This window comes from Somniosus microcephalus, unplaced genomic scaffold, assembly GCF_052327205.1.
Source record: "Somniosus microcephalus isolate GS21.2 unplaced genomic scaffold, FLI_Smic_1.0 unresolved_chr9, whole genome shotgun sequence".
Lineage (NCBI taxonomy): Eukaryota > Metazoa > Chordata > Chondrichthyes > Squaliformes > Somniosidae > Somniosus > Somniosus microcephalus.
Window position 1 is genome coordinate 15391016 of NW_028225187.1, and position 22976 is coordinate 15413991.

The 22976-nt window shown below is 49.3% G+C and overlaps 1 protein-coding gene across 2 annotated transcripts; it reads left to right on the plus strand.

Annotated features, from left to right (window-relative positions):
- Positions 1-8009: 8009 nt before the first annotated feature.
- LOC147084811 (uncharacterized) lies at positions 8010-13457 on the plus strand. Of its 2 annotated transcripts, none has more exons than XM_085979523.1 (2): positions 8010-8098; positions 12338-13457. In XM_085979523.1, the coding sequence occupies exon 2, from the start codon at positions 12349-12351 to the stop codon at positions 13207-13209; it is 861 nt and encodes a 286-aa protein (XP_085835649.1). In that variant the 5' UTR covers positions 8010-8098; positions 12338-12348; the 3' UTR covers positions 13210-13457. The 2 variants fall into 2 exon arrangements, with proteins under 2 accessions (XP_085835649.1, XP_085835648.1); XM_085979522.1 differs by lacking the exon at positions 8010-8098 and adding an exon at positions 10116-10839.
- The last annotated feature ends 9519 nt before the right edge of the window (positions 13458-22976 follow it).

The following is a 22976-nucleotide window of genomic DNA, read 5'->3' on the forward strand; positions in this document are numbered from 1 at the left end:
GTGATGTGGAGAGACTGGAGAAGCTGGGGTTGTTCTCCTTAGAGCAGAGAAGGTTAAGGGGAGATTGACCAGAATGATACCAGGGATGAGGGACTTCAGTGATGTGGAGAGACTGGAGAAGCTGGGGTTGTTCTCCTTAGAGCAGAGAAGGTTAAGGGGAGATTGACCAGAATGGTACCAGGATGAGGGACTTCAGTGATGTGGAGAGACTGGAGAAGCTGGGGTTGTTCTCCTTGGAGCAGAGAAGGTTAAGGGAGATTGACCAGAATGGGACCAGGGGTGAGGGACTTCAGTGATGTGGAGAGACTGGAGAAGCTGGGGTTGTTCTCCTTCGAGCAGAGAAGGTTAAGGGGAGATTGACCAGAATGGTACCAGGGATGAGGGACTTCAGTGATGTGGGGAGACTGGAGAAGCTGGGATTGTTCTCCTTAGAGCAGAGAAGGTTAAGGGGAGATTGACCAGAATGGTACCAGGGATGAGGGACTTCAGTGATGTGGAGAGACTGGAGAAGCTGGGGTTGGTCTCCTTGGAGCAGAGAAGGTTAAGAGGAGATTTAATAGAGGTGTTCAGAATCATGAAGGGTTTTGATGGAGTAAATAAGGAGAAACTGTTTCCAGTGGCAGGAGGGTCGGTAACCAGAGGACACAGATCTAAGTGGATTGGCAAAAGAACCAGAGGCGACATGAGGTAAGAAAAATTATGCAGTGAGTTGTTGTGATCTGGAACGCGCTGCCTGAAAGGGCGGTGGGAGCAGATTCAATCGTGACTTTCGAAAGGGAATTGGAGAAATACTTGAAGGGGAAAAATTTGCTTGGCTACGGGAAAAGATAGCGGGAATGGGTTGATTAGATTCAGCCTGTAACTCACTCCCGGGTATCTGTTATTCTATATATATACCCCCCGAACCTCTCGATTAGATTCCAGCCTGTAACTCACTCCCGGGTATCTGTTATTCTATATATAAACCCCCGAACCCTCGATTAGATTCCAGCCTGTAACTCACTCCCGGGTATCTGTTATTCTATATATAAACCCCCCGAACCCCTCGATTAGATTCCAGCCTGTAACTCACTCCCGGGTATCTGTTATTCTATATATAAACCCCCTGAACCCCTCGATTAGATTCCAGCCTGTAACTCACTCCCGGGTATCTGTTATTCTATATATAAACCCCCCAACCCCTCGATTAGATTCCAGCCTGTAACTCACTCCCGGGTATCTGTTATTCTATATATAAACCCCCGAACCCCTCGATTAGATTCCAGCCTGTAACTCACTCCCGGGTATCTGTTATTCTATATATCAAACCCCCGAACCCCTCGATTAGATTCCAGTCTGTAACTCACTCCCGGGTATCTGTTATTCTATATATAAATCCCCCGAACCCCTCGATTAGATTCCAGTCTGTAACTCACTCCCGGGTATCTGTTATTCGATATATAAACCCCCCGAACCCCTCGATTAGATTCCAGTCTGTAACTCACTCCCGGGTATCTGTTATTCTATATATAAACCCCCCGAACCCCTCGATTAGATTCCAGCCTGTAACTCACTCCCGGGTATCTGTTATTCTATATATAAACCCCCCGAACCTCTCGATTAGATTCCGGCCTGTAACTCACTCCCGGGTATCTGTTATTCTATATATAAACCTCCCCGAACCCCTCGATTAGATTCCAGCCTGTAACTCACTCCCGGGTATCTGTTATTGTATATATAAACTCCCCGAACCCCTCGATTAGATTCCAGTCTGTAACTCACTCCCGGGTATCTGTTATTCTATATATAAACCCCTCGAACCCCTCGATTAGATTCCAGCCTGTAACTCACTCCCGGGAATCCGTTATTCTATATATAAACCCCCCTGAACCCCTCGATTAGATTCCAGCCTGTAACTCACTCCCGGGAATCTGTTATTCTATATATAAACCCCCCCGAACCCCTCGATTAGATTCCAGCCTGTAACTCACTCCCGGGTATCTGTTATTCTATATATAAACCCCCGAACCCCTCAATTAGATTCCAGCCTGTAACTCACTCCCGGGAATCCGTTATTCTATATATAAACCCCCCAACCCCTCGATTAGATTCCAGCCTGTAACTCACTCCCGGGTATCTGTTATTCCTATATATAAACCCCCTGAACCCCTCGATTAGATTCCAGCCTGTAACTCACTCCCGGGTATCTGTTATTCTATATATAAACCCCCCGAACCCCTCGATTAGATTCCAGTCTGTAACTCACTCCCGGGTATCTATTATTCTATATATAAACCCCCTGAACCGCTCGATTAGATTCCAGCCTGTAACTCACTCCCGGGTATCTGTTTATTCTATATATAAACCCCCTGAACCCCTCGATTAGATTCCAGCCTGTAACTCTCTCCCGGGTATCTGTTATTCTATATATAAACCCCCCGAACCCCTCGATTAGATTCCAGCCTGTAACTCACTCCCGGGTATCTGTTATTCTATATATAAACCCCCCGAACCCTCGATTAGATTCCAGCCTGTAACTCACTCCCGGGTATCTGTTATTCTATATATAAACCCCCTGAACCCCTCGATTAGATTCCAGCCTGTAACTCACTCCCGGGTATCTGTTATTCTATATATAAACCCCCCCGAACCCTCGATTAGATTCCAGCCTGTAACTCACTCCCGGGTATCTGTTATTCTATATATAAACCCCCCCGAACCCCTCGATTAGATTCCAGCCTGTAACTCACTCCTGGGTATCTGTTATTCTATATATGAACCCCCTGAACCCCTCGATTAGATTCCAGCCTGTAACTCACTCCCGGGTATCTGTTATTCTATATATAAACCCCCTGAACCGCTCGATTAGATTCCAGTCTGTAACTCATTCCCGGGTATCTGTTATTCTATATATAAACCCCCTGAACCGCTCGATTAGATTCCAGCCTGTAACTCACTCCCGGGTATCTGTTATTCTATATATAAACCCCCTGAACCGCTCGATTAGATTCCAGCCTGTAACTCACTCCCGGGTATTTGTTATTCTATATATAAACCCCCTGAACCCCTCGATTAGATTCCAGCCTGTAACTCACTCCCGGGTATCTGTTATTCTATATATAAACCCCCTGAACCCCTCGATTAGATTCCAGCCTGTAACTCACTCCCGGGTATCTGTTATTCTATATATAAACCCCCCCGAACCCTCGATTAGATTCCAGCCTGTAACTCACTCCCGGGTATCTGTTATTCTATATATAAACCCCCCCGAACCCCTCGATTAGATTCCAGCCTGTAACTCACTCCTGGGTATCTGTTATTCTATATATAAACCCCCCCGAACCCCTCGATTAGATTCCAGCCTGTAACTCACTCCTGGGTATCTGTTATTCTATATATAAACCCCCCCGAACCCCTCGATTAGATTCCAGCCTGTAACTCACTCCTGGGTATCTGTTATTCTATATATAAACCCCCCCAAACCCCTCGATTAGATTCCAGCCTGTAACTCACTCCCGGGTATCTGTTATTCTATATATAAACCCCCCGAACCCCTCGATTAGATTCCAGCCTGTAACTCACTCCCGGGTATCTGTTATTCTATATATAAACCCCCCGAACCCCTCGATTAGATTCCAGCCTGTAACTCACTCCCGGGTATCTGTTATTCTATATATCAACCTCCTGAACCCCTCGATTAGATTCCAGCCTGTAGCTCACTCCCGGGTATCTGTTATTCTATATATAAACCTCCTGAACCCCTCGATTAGATTCCAGCCTGTAACTCACTCCCGGGTATCTGTTATTCTATATATAAACCCCCCCGAACCCCGCAATTAGATTCCAGCCTGTAACTCACTCCCGGGTATCTGTTATTCTATATATAAACCCCCTGAACCCCTCGATTAGATTCCAGCCTGTAACTCACTCCCGGGTATCTGTTATTCTATATATAAACCCCCCGAACCCCTCGATTAGATTCCAGCCTGTAACTCACTCCCGGGTATCTGTTATTCTATATATAAACCCCCGAACCCCTCGATTAGAATCATAGAAAGTTAGAGCACGGAAGGAGGCCATTCGGCCCATCGTGTCCGCGCTGGCCAACAAACAGCGATCCAGCCTAATCCCACTTCCCAGCTCTCGGTCCGTAGCCCTGCAGGTTAGAGCATCCCAAGTGCACATCCAAGTACTTTTTAAATGTGGTGAGGGTTCCTGCCTCGACCAGCCTTTCAGGCAGTGAGTTCCAGACCCCCGCAACCCTCTGGGTGAAGACATTTCCCCTCAAATCCCCTCTAAACCTTCCCCCAATTACTTTAAATCTGTGCCCCCTGGTGTTTGACCCCCTCTGCTGAGGGAAATAGGTCCTTTCTAACCACTTTATCTAGGCCCCTCATAATTTTATACACCTCTAAGTTCTCCCCTCAGCCTCCTCTGTAAACATAGAAACATGGAAGATTGGAGCAGGAGTCGGCCATTCGGCCCCTCGAGCCTGCTCCGCCATTTAATGAGATCATGGCTGATCATCCAAATTCAGTACCCTGTCCCTGCCTTCTCCCCATACCCCTTGATCCCTTTAGCCTCAAGAAATATATCCAACTCCTTCTTGAATATATTTAATGAATTGGCCTCCACTGCCTTCTGTGGTAGAGAATTCCACAGGTTCACCACTCTCTGGGTGAAGAAATTCCTCCTCATCTCTGTCCTAAATGGCTTACCCCTTATCCTTAGACTGTGACCCCTGGTTCTGGATTCCCCGACCATCGGGAACATCCTTCCTGCATCTAGTCTGTCCAGTCCTGTTCCAAGGTAAACAGACCCAGCCTATCCAGTCTCTCCTCATAGCTAAGATTCACTACTCCCGGTAACTCTAGTAAATCCTCTTCTGTAACATCTTAGATCTCCTCTGACCCCTCTCTAGTGCAATCACATCTGCCTGAACTAGTGTTTATACAGTTGAAGCATAACCCCCCTGCTCTTGTATTCTACGCCACAGCTAATAAAGGCAGGCATTCCGTATGCCTTCTTAACCACCTTATTTACCTGGCCTGCTACCTTCAGGGACCTGTGGACATGCACTCCAAGGTCCCTTTGTTCCTCTACACTACTGTGTCCTACCATTTAATAAAAACATAAGAACTAGGAGTAGGAATAGGCCTCTTGGCCCCTCGAGCCTGCCCCGCCATTCAATAAGATCATGGCTGATCTTGGGCTCAAAGCCACTTCCCTGCTCACTCCCCATAACCCTTCACTCCCTTATCTTGCAAAAATGTGTCTATCTCCAGTTTAAATGTATTTAATGACCCAGCCTCCACAGCCCTCTGAGAGAAGAAATTCCTCCTCATCTCAGTTCTAAAAGGGCGACCCTTTATTCTGAAACTATGCCCCCGTGGTCTAGATTTCCCCTCGAGGGGAAACATCCTCTCTGCATCTACCCTGTCGAGCCCCCTCAGTATCTTATATGTTTCGATAAGATCACCTCTCATTCTTCTAAATTCCAATGAGTAGAGGCCCAGCCTGCTCAACCTTTCCTCATAAGTCAAACCCCTCATCTCTGGAATTAACCGAGTGAATCGTCTCTGAACTGCCTCCATCCAATGCAAGTATATCCTTCCTTAAATAAGGAGACCATAACTGTACGCAGTACTCCAGGTGTGGTCTCACCAATACCCTGTACAGTTGTAGCAGGACTTCCCTGCTTTTATACTCCAAACCCCTTGTAATAAAGGCCAACATTCCATTTGCCTTTTTGATTACTTGCTGTACCTGCATGCTAACTTTTTGTGTTTCATGCACAAGGACCCCCAGGTCCCTCTGAACTGTAGCATTTTGTAATCTCTTCCATTTAAATAATAATTTGCTTTTTTATTTTGCCTGCCAAAGTGGATAACCTCGCACTTTCCCACATTATACTCCATCTGCCAAATGTTTGCCCACTCACTTAGCCCGTCTATATCCCTTTGCAGATTCTTTGAGTCCTCTGCACAACTTGCTTTCCCACCCATCTTTGTATCATCCGCAAACTTGGCTACATTACACTCGGTCCCTTCATCCAAGTCATTAATGTAGATTGTAAATAGTTGGGGCCACAGCACCGATCCTTGTGGCACCCCACTAGTTACCGTGTATTCCCTTTTCTTGTTAGCCCTCCCCAAATGCATTACCTCACACTTCTCCGGATTGAATTCCATTTGCCACTGTTCTGCCCACCTGACCAATTTATTGATATCTTCCCGCAGTCTACAGTATCAACCACACAGCCGATTTTATAAATCATCTGCAAACTTCTTAAACATACCCCCTATATTAGATTCCAGCCTGTAACTCACTCCCGGGTATCTGTTATTCTATATATAAACCCCCCTGAACCCCTCGATTAGATTCCAGTCTGTAACTCACTCCCGGGTATCTGTTATTCTATATATAAACCCCCCTGAACCCCTCGATTAGATTCCAGCCTGTAACTCACTCCCGGGTATCTGTTATTCTATATATATGTATATATAAACCCCCCGAACCCCTCGATTAGATTCCAGCCTGTAACTCACTCCCGGGTATCTGTTATTCTATATATAACTCCCCCGATTAGATTCCAGTCTGTAACTCACTCTCAGGTATCTGTTATTCTATATATAAACCCCCCAAACCCCTTGATTAGATTCCAGCCTATAACTCACTCCCAGGTATCTGTTATTCTATATATAAACCGCCCAAACCCCTCGATTAAATTCCAGCCTGTAACTCACTCCCGGGTATCTGTTATTCTATATATAAACCCCACCGAACCCCTCGATTAGATTCCAGCCTGTAACTCACTCCCGCGTATCTGTTGTTCTATATATAAACCCCCTGAAACCCTCGATTAGATTCCAGCCTGTAACTCACTCCCGGGTATCTGTTATTCTGTATATAAACCCCCGAACCCCTCGATTAGATTCCAGCCTGTAACTCACTCCCGGGTATCTGTTATTCTATATATAAACCCCCCGAACCCCTCGATTAGATTCCAGCCTGCAACTCACTCCCGGGTATCTGTTATTCTATATATAAACCCCCCGAACCCCTCGATTAGATTCCAGCCTGTAACTCACTCCCAGGTATCTGTTATTCTATATATAAACCCCCCAAACCCCTCGATTAGATTCCAGCCTGTAACTCACTCCCAGGTATCTGTTATTCTATATATAAACCCCCCCGAACCCCTCGATTAGATTCCAGCCTGTAACTCACTCCCGGGTATCTGTTATTCTATATATAAACCCCCGAACCCCACGATTAGATTCCAGCCTGTAACTCACTCCCGGGTATCTGTTATTCTATATATAAACCCCCCAAACCCCTCGATTAGATTCCAGCCTGTAACTCACTCCCGGGTATCTGTTATTCTATATATAAACCCCCCGAGCCCCTCGATTAGATTCCAACCTGTAACTCACTCCCGGGTATCTGTTATTCTATATATAAACCCCCCGAGCCCCTCGATTAGATTCCAGCCTGTAACTCACTCCCGGGTATCTGTTATTCTATATATAAACCCCCCAAACCCCTCGATTAGATTCCAGTCTGTAACTCACTCCCGGGTATCTGCTATTCAATATATAAACCTGTGACCTCTTCCACCTCGAAGGACAAGGGCAGCAGGCGCATGGGAACAGCACCAGCTCCAAGTTCCCCTGCAAGTCACACGCCAGCCTGACTTGGAAGTATATCGGCCGATCCTTCATCGTCGCTGGGTCCAAATCCTGGAATTCCCTCTCTAACGGCACTGTTGGAGTACCATCACCACACGGACTGCAGCGGTTCAAGAAGGCGGCTCACCACCACCTTCTCAAGGGCAACTAGGGGTAGGCAATAAATGCTGGCCTTGCCAGCGACGCCCACATCCCATAAACGAAGAACAAAACAACCTGTGTGGGGGCTGTAATGCCGAGGTTTCTGGCGCTGCAGTGGCCTGGGGAGCAATGGCGGCCACTTTACCCAGGATGCGCCGCGGGTGTGAAAGTGGTCTATCCCGGGGGCGGGGCCTGGGCGGCGCCTGCGCGCTGCGGGGCCGGGCGGCCATTGTCACAAGAGCAGGTTCCAGGGAGGAGGGGGTGCAATCTCAGGCTGCCTCCCCCGGGTAAGGAGATGCATGCACCGGCATTAATGCAGACCGCCCGCCCCCGCCAGGGTTTGCTGCAATTCCCCAGAATTCCCGGTTTTTTTTTTAGAAATGGGAAAATAACAGCAGACCAGGGCTCAGTGTGGGAGAGGGGTGGGGTTTGTTGGTGTTACTTTCTTCCTCCTCCCACCATGTTTGTGCCTCAGCACCATTTTGTGGAGGGAGGGAGTGAGGGGGTTTGCAGGGCTGGTTAACTCTCTGTGGCTCTGGGAGGTGTCAGTGGTGCTCAGGACCATTTTGAGGGGAGGGGTTTACAGCACTGGTTAACTGTGGCTCTGGGAGGTGTCAGTGGTGCTCAGGACCATTTTGAGGGGAGGGGTTTACAGCACTGGTTAACTGTGGCTCTGGGAGGTGTCAGTGGTGCTCAGGACCAGTTCGCTGACCCTTGGGCTGCAGCCTGCCCACGGGGGTTGGGCATGGAGCAGGGACCTCGCGGGGGTAGAGTGTGGGGGGTACGATGGGGGCCTGGGCTGCGGCAGGCTCCTGGTTAATCATAGTACAGTACAGAAGGAGGCCATTCAGCCCATCGAGTCTGTGCCGGGTCTTTCGAAGAGCAATCCAGTTAGTCCTACTCCCCCCCGCTCTCTCCCCATATCCCTGCAACCTTTTTCTCCTTCGAGTATTTATCCAAATCCATTTCGAAGGCCCCTATTGAATCTGCTTCCACCGCCCTTTCAGGCAGCGCATTCCAGATCACAACAACTCGCTGCGGAAAAAACATTCTCCTCATCTCCCCCTCTGGTTCTTTTCCAATCACCTTAAATCTGTTTCCTCTGGTTATCGACCCTTCAGTCATTGGAAACAGTTTCTCCTTATTTACTCTATCAAAACCCTTCATGATTTTGAACATCTCTATCAAATCTTACCCTTAACCTTCTCTGCTCCAAGGAGAACAACCCCAGCTTCTCCACATCACTGAAGTCCCTCATCCCTGGTCCCATTCTGGTCAATCTCCCCTTAACCTTCTCTGCTCTAAGGAGAACAATCCCAGCTTCTCCAGTCTCTCCACATCACTGAAGTCCCTCATCCCTGGTACCATTCTGGTCAATCTCCCCTTAACCTTCTCTGCTCTAAGGAGAACAACCCCAGCTTCTCCAGTCTCTCCACATCACTGAAGTCCCTCATCCCTGGTCCCATTCTGGTCAATCTCCCCTTAACCTTCTCTGCTCTAAGGAGAACAATCCCAGCTTCTCCAGTCTCTCCACATCACTGAAGTCCCTCATCCCTGGTACCATTCTGGTCAATCTCCCCTTAACCTTCTCTGCTCTAAGGAGAACAATCCCAGCTTCTCCAGTCTCTCCACATCACTGAAGTCCCTCATCCCTGGTACCATTCTGGTCAATCGCCCCTTAACCTTCTCTGCTCTAAGGAGAACAATCCCAGCTTCTCCAGTCTCTCCACATCACTGAAGTCCCTCATCCCTGGTACCATTCTGGTCAATCTCCCCTTAACCTTCTCTGCTCCAAGGAGAACAACCCCAGCTTCTCCAGTCTCTCCACATCACTGAAGTCCCTCATCCCTGGTACCATTCTGGTCAATCTCCCCTTAACCTTCTCTGCTCTAAGGAGAACAATCCCAGCTTCTCCAGTCTCTCCACATCACTGAAGTCCCTCATCTCTGGTACCATTCTGGTCAATCTCCCCTTAACCTTCTCTGCTCTAAGGAGAACAACCCCAGCTTCTCCAGTCTCTCCGCATCACTGAAGTCCCTCATCCCTGGTACCATTCTGGTCAATCTCCCCTTAACCGTCTCTGCTCTAAGGAGAACAACCCCAGCTTCTCCAGTCTCTCCACATCACTGAAGTCCCTCATCCCTGGTACCATTCTGGTCAATCTCCCCTTAACCTTCCCTGCTCTAAGGAGAACAACCCCAGCTTCTCCAGTCTCTCCGCATCACTGAAGTCCCTCATCCCTGGTACCATTCTGGTCAATCTCCCCTTAACCTTCTCTGCTCTAAGGAGAACAACCCCAGCTTCTCCAGTCTCTCCACATCACTGAAGTCCCTCATCCCTGGTCCCATTCTGGTCAATCTCCCCTTAACCTTCTCTGCTCTAAGGAGAACAATCCCAGCTTCTCCAGTCTCTCCACATCACTGAAGTCCCTCATCCCTGGTACCATTCTGGTCAATCTCCCCTTAACCTTCTCTGCTCTAAGGAGAACAATCCCAGCTTCTCCAGTCTCTCCACATCACTGAAGTCCCTCATCCCTGGTACCATTCTGGTCAATCGCCCCTTAACCTTCTCTGCTCTAAGGAGAACAATCCCAGCTTCTCCAGTCTCTCCACATCACTGAAGTCCCTCATCCCTGGTACCATTCTGGTCAATCTCCCCTTAACCTTCTCTGCTCGAAGGAGAACAACCCCAGCTTCTCCAGTCTCTCCACATCACTGAAGTCCCTCATCCATGTTTTGTACTCTCTGTCTCCCTTTATAAAGCCCAGGTCCCATAATCTCGCTACTTTCTTTATCTCGCTGAATATAATTGTGAGTTAACGCAGAGAAGTGTGAAGTGATTCATTTTGGCAGGAAGAATGAGGAGGCAATATAAACTAAATGGTACAATCCTAACGGGGGTGCAGGAACAGAGTCCTGGGGGTATATGTACAGAAAGCTCTGATGGTGGCAGGACAGATTGAGAAGGCTGTTAAAGCCAAGGATCCCGTATGCTTTTTTATTAATAGAGGAATACAGTACAAAAGCAGGTAAGTTATGCTAAACCTTTATAGAACACTGGTTAGTCCCCAGCTGTACTATTGTGTTTAATTCTGGGCACCGCACTTTAGGAAGGGTGTCAAGGCCTTGGAGAGGGTGCAGAGGAGATTGACTAGAATGGGACCAGGGATGAGGGACTTCAGTGATGTGGAGAGACTGGAGAAGCTGGGATTGTTCTCCTTAGAGCAGAGAAGGTTAAGGGGGAGATTGACCAGAATGGGACCAGGGATGAGGGACTTCAGTGATGTGGAGAGACTGGAGAAGCTGGGGTTGTTCTCCTTGGAGCAGAGAAGGTTAAGGGGAGATTGACCAGAATGGTACCAGGGATGAGGGACTTCAGTGATGTGGAGAGACTGGAGAAGCTGTGGTTGTTCTCCTTGGAGCAGAGAAGGTTAAGGGGAGATTGACCAGAATGGTACCGGGGATGAGGGACTTCAGTGATGTGGAGAGACTGGAGAAGCTGGGATTGTTCTCCTTAGAACAGAGAAGGTTAAGGGGAGATTGACCAGAATGGGACCAGGGATGAGGGACTTCAGTGATGTGGAGAGACTGGAGAAGCTGGGGTTGTTCTCCTTAGAGCAGAGAAGGTTAAGGGGAGATTGACCAGAATGGGACCAGGGATGAGGGACTTCAGTGATGTGGAGAGACTGGAGAAGCTGGGATTGTTCTCCTTAGAGCAGAGAAGGTTAAGGGGAGATTGACCAGAATGGGACCAGGGATGAGGGACTTCAGTGATGTGGAGAGACTGGAGAAGCTGGGATTGTTCTCCTTGGAGCAGAGAAGGTTAAGGGGGAGATTGACCAGAATGGTACCAGGGATGAGGGACTTCAGTGATGGGGAGAGACTGGAGAAGCTGGGGTTGTTCTCCTTAGAGCAGAGAAGGTTAAGGGGAGATTGACCAGAATGGTACCAGGGATGAGGGACTTCAGTGATGGGGAGAGACTGGAGAAGCTGGGGTTGTTCTCCTTAGAGCAGAGAAGGTTAAGGGGAGATTGACCAGAATGGGACCAGGGATGAGGGACTTCAGTGATGTGGAGAGACTGGAGAAGCTGGGATTGTTCTCCTTGGAGCAGAGAAGGTTAAGGGGAGATTTAATAGAGGTGTTCAAAATCATGAAGGGTTTTGATGGAGTAAATAAGGAGAAACTGTTTCCAGTGGCGGGAGGGTTGGTAACCAGAGGACACAGATTGAAGATAATCGGTAAAAGAACCAGAGGGGGAGATGAGGGGAATGTTTTTACGCAGCGAGTTGTTGTGATCTGGAACGCGCTGCCTGAAAGGGCGGTGGGAGCAGATTCAATAATAACTTTCAAAAGGGAGGTGGAGAAATGATTGAAGGGGAAAATTCTGCAGGGCTGTGGGGAACGAGCGAGGGGGGAGTGGGACTAATTGGATAGCTCGACCAAAGAGCCGGCACAGGCACGATGGGCCGAAGGGCCTCCTCCTGCGCTGCGAGTCCGAGTGGCTGATTTTCCTTTTTTCCCTTTAGAAGTCGCGGAGATGAAGCGGAAAGCGTGGAGGAAGCGGAGCCGGGAGAGGAGATTCCCAGAGAGCCGGGAACCGGACGGTCGGGAGCGGCTGCCGCCGCCGCTGGGATTCCAGGAACCGGCGGTGCCGGAGCATCCCGCCAGCCCGGTCTCGGGTGAGCAGCGGGCGGGGGGTGAGTCGGCGGAGGAGTCGGCCCGGTCGACGGGGGCAGAGGCTGCGGGACTGTTGCCGCTGGACTGGGAGTGCGGCTTTGCGCCGGCGGAGAGTTCCCCTCGGGGGTCGGAGGAGGAGGAATCGGAGGAGGACTCGCTGGTGTCTCTACAGTTGGAGCTGGTGGAGGGCGACCAGGAGCTCTACATTTGCTCGGTGTGCGGCCGCAGCGTCAGCGGGGCCTCGCCCTTCGACCGCCACCAGCGGGTCCACGCCGGCTACCGCTGCCCCACCTGCGGCAAGGCCTTCAGCCGCTCGTCCAACCTGTCCCGCCACCAGCAGCTGCACCGCCAGCACCCGACCTTTGGCTGCACCCGCTGTGGACGGACCTTCCGCCAGGCCTCGGACCTGGAGCGCCACCGGCTGGTGCACAGCGGTGAGCGCTGGCACCGCTGCGGCGAGTGCGGCAAGACCTTCACCCAGTCCTCCAACCTGGCCCGCCACCGGCGGATCCACTCGGGCGAGCGGCCCTTCCGCTGCGCCCTGTGCGGCAAGGACTTCAACCGGCTGTCGAGCCTGGAGCAGCACCGGAGGGTCCACACCGGCGAGAGGCCGTTCCGCTGCTCGCTCTGCGGCAAAGGCTTCAACCAGTCCTCCAACCTGGCCCGGCACCAGCACATCCACAGCAACCACAGACCCTTCGGCCAGCCGCCCGGCCCCTGAAAGAGACAGCGTGCCCTGAAAGGACTCTGCTCCCCCCACCCCCGCGATCGTCTCTCTTCCCCCCACTGCCAGAGAGCGAGGGTGGGCGGGGGTTCCTACACCCCTGTCCGCTGCCTCCCCATCGACAGGAACGCCACTCCCGGGTACAAACCAACTCCCCCACCGAGGGCGGCCGATTCCCAGGCAACGGGACACCGAGGGAGCTCCTCGCAACCCCGACCGTCTTATTAAAACCAATTTTTAACAAACTGCTGGTGCTGCTTGACTGACACGTGGGAGTGAGTTACAGGCTGGATCTAATCGAGGGGTTCGGGGTGGGTTTATATATAGAATAACAGATACCCGGGAGTGAGTTACAGGCTGGAATCTAATCGTGGGGTTCGGGGGGGTTTATATATAGAATAACGGATACCCGGGAGTGAGTTACAGGCTGGAATCTAATCGTGGGGCTCAGGGGGGTTTATATATAGAATAACAGATACCCGGGAGTGAGTTACAGGCTGGAATCTAATCGTGGGGTTCGGGGGGGTTTATATATAGAATAACGGATACCCGGGAGTGAGTTACAGGCTGGAATCTAATCGTGGGGTTCGGCGGGGTTTATATATAGAATAACAGATACCCGGGAGTGAGTTACAGGCTGGAATCTAATCGAGGGGTTCGGTGGGGTTTATATATAGAATAACAGATTCCCGGGAGTGAGTTACAGGCTGGAATCGAATCGTGGGGTTCGGGGGGTTTATATATAGAATAACAGATACCCGGGAGTGAGTTACAGACTGGAATCTAATCGAGGGGTTCGGGGGGTTTATATATAGAATAACAGATACCCGGGAGTGAGTTACAGGCTGGAATCTAATCGTGGGGTTCGGGGGTTTATATACAGAATAACAGATACCCGGGAGTGAGTTACAGGCTGGACTCTAATCGTGGGGTTCGGGGGTTTATATATAGAATAACAGATACCCGGGAGTGAGTTACAGGCTGGAATCTAATCGAGGGGTTCGGGGGGGGGGTTTATATATAGAATAACAGATACCCGGGAGTGAGTTACAGGCTGGAATCTAATCGAGGGGTTTGGGGGGTTTATATATAGAATAACAGATACCCGGGAGTGAGTTACAGGCTGGAATCTAATCGAGGGGTTCAGGGGGTTTATATATAGAATAACAGATACCCAGGGGTGAGTTACAGGCTGGACTCTAATCGAGGGGTTCAGGCGGTTTACATATAGAATAACAGATACCCGGGAGTGAGTTACAGGCTGGAATCTAATCGAGGGGTTCAGGGGGTTTATATATAGAATAACAGATATCCGGGAGTGAGTTACAGGCTGGAATCTAATCGAGGGGTTCGGGGGGGGTTTATATATAGAATAACAGATACCTGGGAGTGAGTTACAGGCTGGAATCTAATCGAGGGGTTCGGGGGAGTTTATATATAGAATAACAGATACCCGGGAGTGAGTTACAGGCTGGAATCTAATCGAGGGGTTCGGGGGGTTTATATATAGAATAACAGATACCCGGGAGTGAGTTACAGGCTGGAATCTAATCGAGGGGTTCGGGGGGGGTTTATATCTAGAATAACATACCCGGGAGTGAGTTACAGGCTGGAATCTAATCGTGGGGTTCAGGCGGTTTATATATAGAATAGCAGATACCCGGGAGTAAGTTACAGGCTGGAGTCTAATCGAGGGGTTCGGGGGGTTTATATATAGAATAACATACCCGGGAGTGAGTTACAGGCTGGAATCTAATCGTGGGGTTCGGGGGTTTATATATAGAATAACAGATACCCGGGAGTGAGTTACAGGCTGGAATCTAATCGAGGGGTTCGGGGGGTTTATATATAGAATAACAGATACCCGGGAGTGAGTTACAGGCTGGAATCTAATCGAGGGGTTTGGGGGTTTATATATAGAATAACAGATACCCGGGAGTGAGTTACAGGCTGGAATCTAATCGAGGGGTTCGGGGGGGTTTATATATAGAATAACAGATACCCGGGAGTGAGTTACAGGCTGGAATCTAATCGTGGGGTTCGGGGGGTTTATATATAGAATAACAGATACCCGGGAGTGAGTTACAGGCTGGAATCTAATCGAGGGGTTCGGGGGGGTTTATATATAGAATGATACCCGGGAGTGAGTTACAGGCTGGAATCTAATCGTGGGGTTCGGGGGGTTTATATATAGAATAACAGATACCCGGGAGTGAGTTACAGGCTGGAATCTAATCGATGGGTTCGGGGGGTTTATATATAGAATAACAGATACCCGGGAGTGAGTTACAGGCTGGAATCTAATCGAGGGGTTCGGGGGGGTTTATATATATAATGGATACCCGGGAGTGTGTTACAGGCTGGAATCTAATCGAGGGGTTCAGGGGGTTTATATATAGAATAACAGATACCCGGGAGTGAGTTACAGGCTGGAATCTAATCGAGGGGTTCATATATATAACGGATACCCGGGAGTGAGTTACAGGCTGGAATCTAATCGAGGGGTTCGGGGGATTTATATATAGAATAACAGATACCCGGGAGTGAGTTACAGGCCGGAATCTAATCGAGGGGTTCAGGGGGTTTATATATAGAATAATAGATACCCGGGAGTGAGTTACAGGCTGGAATCTAATCGAGGGGTTCGGGGGGGTTTATATATAGAATAATAGATACCCGGGAGTGAGTTACAGGCTGGAATCTAATCGAGGGGTTCGGTGGGGTTTATATATATAATGGATACCCGGGAGTGTGTTACAGGCTGGAATCTAATCGAGGGGTTCAGGGGGTTTATATATAGAATAACAGATACCCGGGAGTGAGTTACAGGCTGGAATCTAATCGAGGGGTTCAGGGGGTTTATATATAGAATAACAGATACCCGGCAGTGAGTTACAGGCTGGAATCTAATCGAGGGGTTCGGGGGTTTATATATAGAATAACGGATACCCGGGAGTGAGTTACAGGCTGGAATCTAATCGAGGGGTTCAGGGGGTTTATATATAGAATAATAGATACCCGGGAGTGAGTTACAGGCTGGAATCTAATCGAGGGGTTCGGGGGGGTTTATATATAGAATAATAGATACCCGGGAGTGAGTTACAGGCTGGAATCTAATCGAGGGGTTCGGTGGGGTTTATATATATAATGGATACCCGGGAGTGTGTTACAGGCTGGAATCTAATCGAGGGGTTCAGGGGGTTTATATATAGAATAATAGATACCCGGGAGTGAGTTACAGGCTGGAATCTAATCGAGGGGTTCGGTGGGGTTTATATATATAATGGATACCCGGGAGTGTGTTACAGGCTGGAATCTAATCGAGGGGTTCAGGGGGTTTATATATAGAATAACAGATACCCGGGAGTGAGTTACAGGCTGGAATCTAATCGAGGGGTTCGGGGGGTTTATATATAGAATAACAGATACCCGGGAGTGAGTTACAGGCTGGAATCTAATCGAGGGGTTCGGGGGGGGTTTATATCTAGAATAACATACCCGGGAGTGAGTTACAGGCTGGAATCTAATTGTGGGGTTCAGGCGGTTTATAGATAGAATAGCAGATACCCGGGAGTAAGTTACAGGCTGGAATCTAATCGAGGGGTTCGGGGGGTTTATATATAGAATAACAGATACCTGGGAGTGAGTTACAGGCTGGAATCTAATCGTGGGGTTCGGGGGTTTATATATAGAATAACAGATACCCAGGAGTGAGTTACAGGCTGGAATCTAATCGAGGGGTTCGGGGGGGTTTATATCTAGAATAACAGATACCCGGGAGTGAGTTACAGGCTGGAATCTAATCGAGGGGTTCGGGGGGTTTATATATAGAATAACAGATACCCGGGAGTGAGTTACAGGCTGGAATCTAATCGAGGGGTTTGGGGGTTTATATATAGAATAACAGATACCCGGGAGTGAGTTACACGCTGGAATCTAATCGAGGGGTTCGGGGGGGTTATATATAGAATAACAGATACCCGGGAGTGAGTTACAGGCTGGAATCTAATCGAGGGGTTCGGGGGGGTTTATATATAGAATAACAGATACCCGGGAGTGAGTTACAGGCTGGAATCTAATCGTGGGGTTCGGGGGGTTTATATATAGAATAACAGATACCCGGGAGTGAGTTACAGGCTGGAATCTAATCGAGGGGTTCGGGGGGGTTTATATATAGAATAACAGATACCCGGGAGTGAGTTACAGGCTGGAATCTAATCGTGGGGTTCGGGGGGTTTATATATAGAATAACAGATACCCGGGAGTGAGTTACAGGCTGGAATCTAATCGAGGGGTTCGGGGGGGGTTTATATATAGAATGATACCCGGGAGTGAGTTACAGGCTGGAATCTAATCGTGGGGTTCGGGGGGTTTATATATAGAATAACAGATACCCGGGAGTGAGTTACAGGCTGGAATCTAATCGATGGGTTCGGGGTGTTTATATATAGAATAACAGATACCCGGGAGTGAGTTACAGGCTGGAATCTAATCGAGGGGTTCGGGGGGGTTTACATATAGAATAACGGATACCCAGGAGTGAGTTACAGGCTGGAATCTAATCGAGGGGTTCGTATATATAACGGATACCCGGGAGTGAGTTACAGGCTGGAATCTAATCGAGGGGTTCAGGGGGTTTATATATAGAATAACAGATACCCGGGAGTGAGTTACAGGCTGGAATCTAATCGAGGGGTTCAGGGGGTTTATATATAGAATAATAGATACCCGGGAGTGAGTTACAGGCTGGAATCTAATCGAGGGGTTCGGGGGGGTTTATATATAGAATAATAGATACCCGGGAGTGAGTTACAGGCTGGAATCTAATCGAGGGGTTCGGTGGGGTTTATATATATAATGGATACCCGGGAGTGTGTTGCAGGCTGGAATCTAATCGAGGGGTTCAGGGGGTTTATATATAGAATAACAGATACCCGGGAGTGAGTTACAGGCTGGAATCTAATCGAGGGGTTCAGGGGGTTTATATATCGAATAACAGATACCCGGCAGTGAGTTACAGGCTGGAATCTAATCGAGGGGTTCGGGGGTTTATATATAGAATAACGGATACCCGGGAGTGAGTTACAGGCTGGAATCTAATCGAGGGGTTCGGGGGGTTTATATATAGAATAATAACAGTACAAAAGCCAGGAAGTTATGATGAACTTTTATAAAACATTGGTTCGGCCTTAACTGGAGTACTGTGTCCAATTCTGGGCACCACACTTTAGGAAGGATGTGAAGGCCTTAGAGAGGGTGCAGAGGAGATTTACAAGAATGGTCCCAGGGCTGAGGGACTTCAGTTACGTTGATAGACTGGAGAAGCTGGGGTTGTTCTTCTTCGAGGAGAGGAGTGTTGATCGAGGTGTTCAAAATCATGAGGGATCTGGACAGAGTAGAGGGAGAGAAACTATTCCCATTGGCAGAAGGGTCGAGAACCAGAGGACACAGATGACGATTGGCAGAAGAACCAAAGGCGACATGAGGAAAAACTTTTTTAATGCAGCGAGTGGTTAGGATCTGGAACGCACTGCGTGAGTGGGTGGTGGAGGCAGACTCAATCGCGGCTTTCAAAAGGGGAATTGGATAAGTGCCTGAAGGAAAAAAAAATTGCAGGGCTACGGGGAAAGGGCGGGCGTGAGTGGGACTAGCTGAAGTGCTCTTACAGAGACTGGCATGGGCTCGACTGGCCGAATGGCCTCCTGTGCTGTAACTATTCTGTGATTCTATGAAATGTCAGATTCACAACTGATATTAAACTGGACCCAGGAGAGTAGAAAAGAATATTAAAATCCTCCCAGGCAGTTAGAAAACTACCAGACACCGCTCATAAATGGGCAGAATATGGCTGCCGATAGTCAACACAGACAAGCGCACAGTCCGAGACATTTTGGTCTCCTTCCCTAATGAAGCATCTACCTGCCTTAGGAGAAGCAACAAAGGTGCGCCAGAGCCGTGGCTCAGTGGGCAGCACTCTCGCCTATGAGTCAGCAAGCTTATGGGTTCAAATCCCACTCCAGGGAAATGACTCACAAAACTCTAGGCTGACACTGCAGTGCAGTACTGAGGGAGCGCCGCACTGATGGAGGGGCAGAACTGAGGGAGTGCTACGCTGTCGGAGGGAACGACGTGCAGATTCGGAGGGGGAGTGATAGGGAGAGAGTGGCAGCGCTGAGCGGCGTGCAGTTCGGGGGAGGGAACGGCAGTGTGGGAGCGGTGAACAGCAGAGGGAGAGGCGACGCCAAGGGAGACGGCGCGAGGGGAGGAGCAGTCAGGTGCGCAGGTGAGAGTGCCGCACAGTCGGAGGGGTGAGGGAGCGGCTGGGAGGTTGGAGCGGCGGCAGTGTGGGAGTGCCGCACAGTTGGAGGGGCGATGGTGAGGGAGGGAGGGGGTAGCGCTGAGTGAGCGGCACGCTAGGTGGGAGGGGGCAGCGCTGAGTGCGCGGCGCGCAGGTTGGAGGGGCAGCGCTGAGGGAGTGGTGCGCAGTCAGGTGAGCGGCACGCAGGTTGGGAGGGAGCAGCGCACAGTTGGGTGAGCGGCGCGCAGGTCGGAGGGGCGGTGATGAGGGAGCGCGCCACATCGGAGGTCCCGCCTGCTATCGCAGGTGGAAGTAAAAAATCCAGTGAGGTCCTGCACATCCCCAGCTTTTATACAGGAAGAAATCACCCAAGCACAAACATTTGAATGGGCCACACAGCCACTTAAAGGGAGTGCGCACCTTAGAGAAATAAGAGGGAACATTTGTGTGGCACTATTTTGAAGAACAGGGAGGTTCTCCCCCGTGTCCTGGGCCCAATATTTAATCGCTCAACCAAGATCACTAAAAACAGATGATCTGGTCATTATCACATTGCTGTTTGTGGGAGCTTGCTGTGCGCAAATTGGCTGCTGTGTTTCCTACATTACAACAGTGACCACACTTCAAAAGTACTTCATTGGCTGTAAAACGATTTGGGACGTCCTGAGGTCGCGAAAGGCGCTGGAGAAATGCCAATCTTTCTTTCTTTTGAAGGCTGTCCTATGAGGAGAGCTCGAGTAGATTGGGCCGATACTCGCTGGCGTTTCTCCCCTAGCTGAAGAGTCTAGAACTAGGGGGGTAGAGGCATCAGAACTGGGAGCAGCAGTCGGCCACACGGCCCCTCGAGCCTGCTCCGCCATTCAATAAGATCATGGCTGATCATCGACCCCAACTCCACTTTCAGTCTTTACAGTAGAAGACACTAAAAAATATCCCAACACTGGACAAACGGGGGGCTTTCGGGGGGAGGAGCTAAACACGATTAAAATCACTAAGGAGATGGTACTCGGTAAGATAATCGGACTTAAGGCGGATAAATCCCCCGGACCTGATGGCTTACATCCTAGGGTCTTTAGGATTGCGGATGCATTGGTGGTAATTTTCCAAAACTCCCTGGATTCAGGAAAAGTCCCAGCAGATTGGAAAACTGCTAATGTAACGCCCTTATTTAAAAAGGGAGGTAGACAAAAAGCTGGAAACTATAGACCAGTTAGCCTAACATCTGTGGTTGGTAAAATGTTGGAGTCCATTATTAAGGAAACAGTAACAGAGCATTTGGATAAACATAATTTAATCGGACAGAGTCAGCATGGTTTTACGAAGGGGAAGTCATGTTTGACAAATTTGCTCGAATTCTTTGAGGATGTAACATACAGGGTGGATAAAGGGGAACCAGTGGATGTAGTGTATTTGGACTTCCAAAAGGCATTTGACAAGGTTCCACACAAAAGATTATTGCACAATATAAAAAAAAATCGGAGGATTGGCTATCTAACAGAAAGCAGAGAGTTGGGATAAATGGTTCATTCTCGGGGTGGCAATCAGTAACTAGTGGTGTTCCGCAGGGGTCAGTGCTGGGACCCCAACTCTTTACAATCTATATTAACGATTTGGAGGAAGGGACCGAGTGCAACATATCCAAGTTTGCCGACGATACAAAGATGGGAGGGAAAGCAGTGAGTGAGGAGGACATAAAAAAACCTGCAAAAGGACATAGACAGGCTAAGTGAGTGGGCAGAGATTTGGCAGATGCAATATAATGTTGGAAAGTGTGAGGTTATGCACTTTGGCAGAAAAAATCAAAGAGCAAGTTATTATCTAAATGGAGAGAAACTGCAAAGTGCTACAGTACAAAGGGATCTGGGGGTCCTGGTGCATGAAACACAAAAAGTTAGTATGCAGGTACAGCAGGTGATCAGGAAGGCCAATGGAATCTTGGCTTTTATTGCTAGGGGGATAGAGTATAAAAACAGGGACGTCTTGCTGCAGTTATACAGGGCACTGGTGAGGCCACACCTGGAATACTGCGTGCAGTTTTGGTTTCCATATTTAAGAAAAGATATACTTGCTCTCGAGGCGGTTCAGAGAAGGTTCACTCGGTTAATCCCGGGGATGAGGGGGTGGTCATATGAGGAAAGGTTGAGTAGGTTGGGCCTCTACTCATTGGAGTTCAGAAGAATGAGAGGCGATCTTATCAAAACATATAAGATTGTGTGGGGGCTTGATCGGGTGGATGCGGTGAGGATGTTTCCACTGATGGGTGAGACTAGAACTAGGGGGCATAATCTTAGAATAAGGGGCTGCCCTTTCAAAACTGAGATGAGGAGAAACTTCTTCACTCAGAGGGTGGTAAATCTATGGAATTTGCTGCCCCAGAGAGCTGTGGAAGCTGCAACATTAAATAAACTTAAAATGGAGATAGACAGTTTCCTAGCAGATAAGGGAATTAGGGGTTACGGGGAGAGGGCAGGGAAGTGGACGTGAGTCTAGATTCGGATCAGCCATGATCCTATTGAATGGCGGAGCAGGCCCGAGGGGCCGTATGGCCTACTCCTGCTCCTACTTCTTATGTTCTTATGTTCCCGCCCGATCCCCATATCCCTTGATTCCAAAAATCTCTCGATCTCGGCCTTGAATATACTCAACGACTGAGCCTCCACAGCCCTCTGGGGCAGAGAATTCCAAAGATTCACCGCCCTCTGAGTGAAGAAATTCCTCCTCATCTCAGTCCTCAATGGCCGACCCCTTATCCTGAGACTGTGACCCCTGGTTCGAGACTCTCCAGCCCAGGGGGAAACAGCCTCTCAGCATCTACCCTGTCAATCCCCCTCAGAATCTTATATGTTTCAATGAGATCACCTCTCATTCTTCTAAACTCCAGGGAGTATCGGCCCAATCTACTCAATCTCTCCTCATGGGACAGCTCTCTCATCCCAGGAATCAGTCTAGTGAACCTTCGCTGCACCGCCTCCTAAACCCATGAGCCCTGATCTTGTGTAATAACCTGTTATGTGCCACCTTATCAAATGCCTTTTGGAAATCCAAATATAAGAATTAGGAGCAGGAGTCGGCCACTCGGACCCTCGAGCCCGCTCCGCCACAGGGCCCCTCGAGCCCGCTCCGCCACAGGGCCCCTCGAGCCCGCTCCGCCACTCGGACCCTCGAGCCCGCTCCGCCACTCGGCCCCTCGAGCCCGCTCCGCCATTCAATGAGATCAGGGCTGATCATCGACCTCAACTCCACTTTCTCCGCCCGATCCCCATATCCCTCGATTCCCCGAGAGTCCAAAAATAGACGACATCCACTGGTTCCCCTTTATCTACCCTGCACGTTACATCCCCAAAAAACTCCAATAAATTTGTCAAACACCATTTCCCTTTCATAAAACCACGTTGACTCTGCTTAATCATGTTACGATTTTCTAAGTGCCCTGATACCATTTCCTTAACAATGGATTGCAGTATTT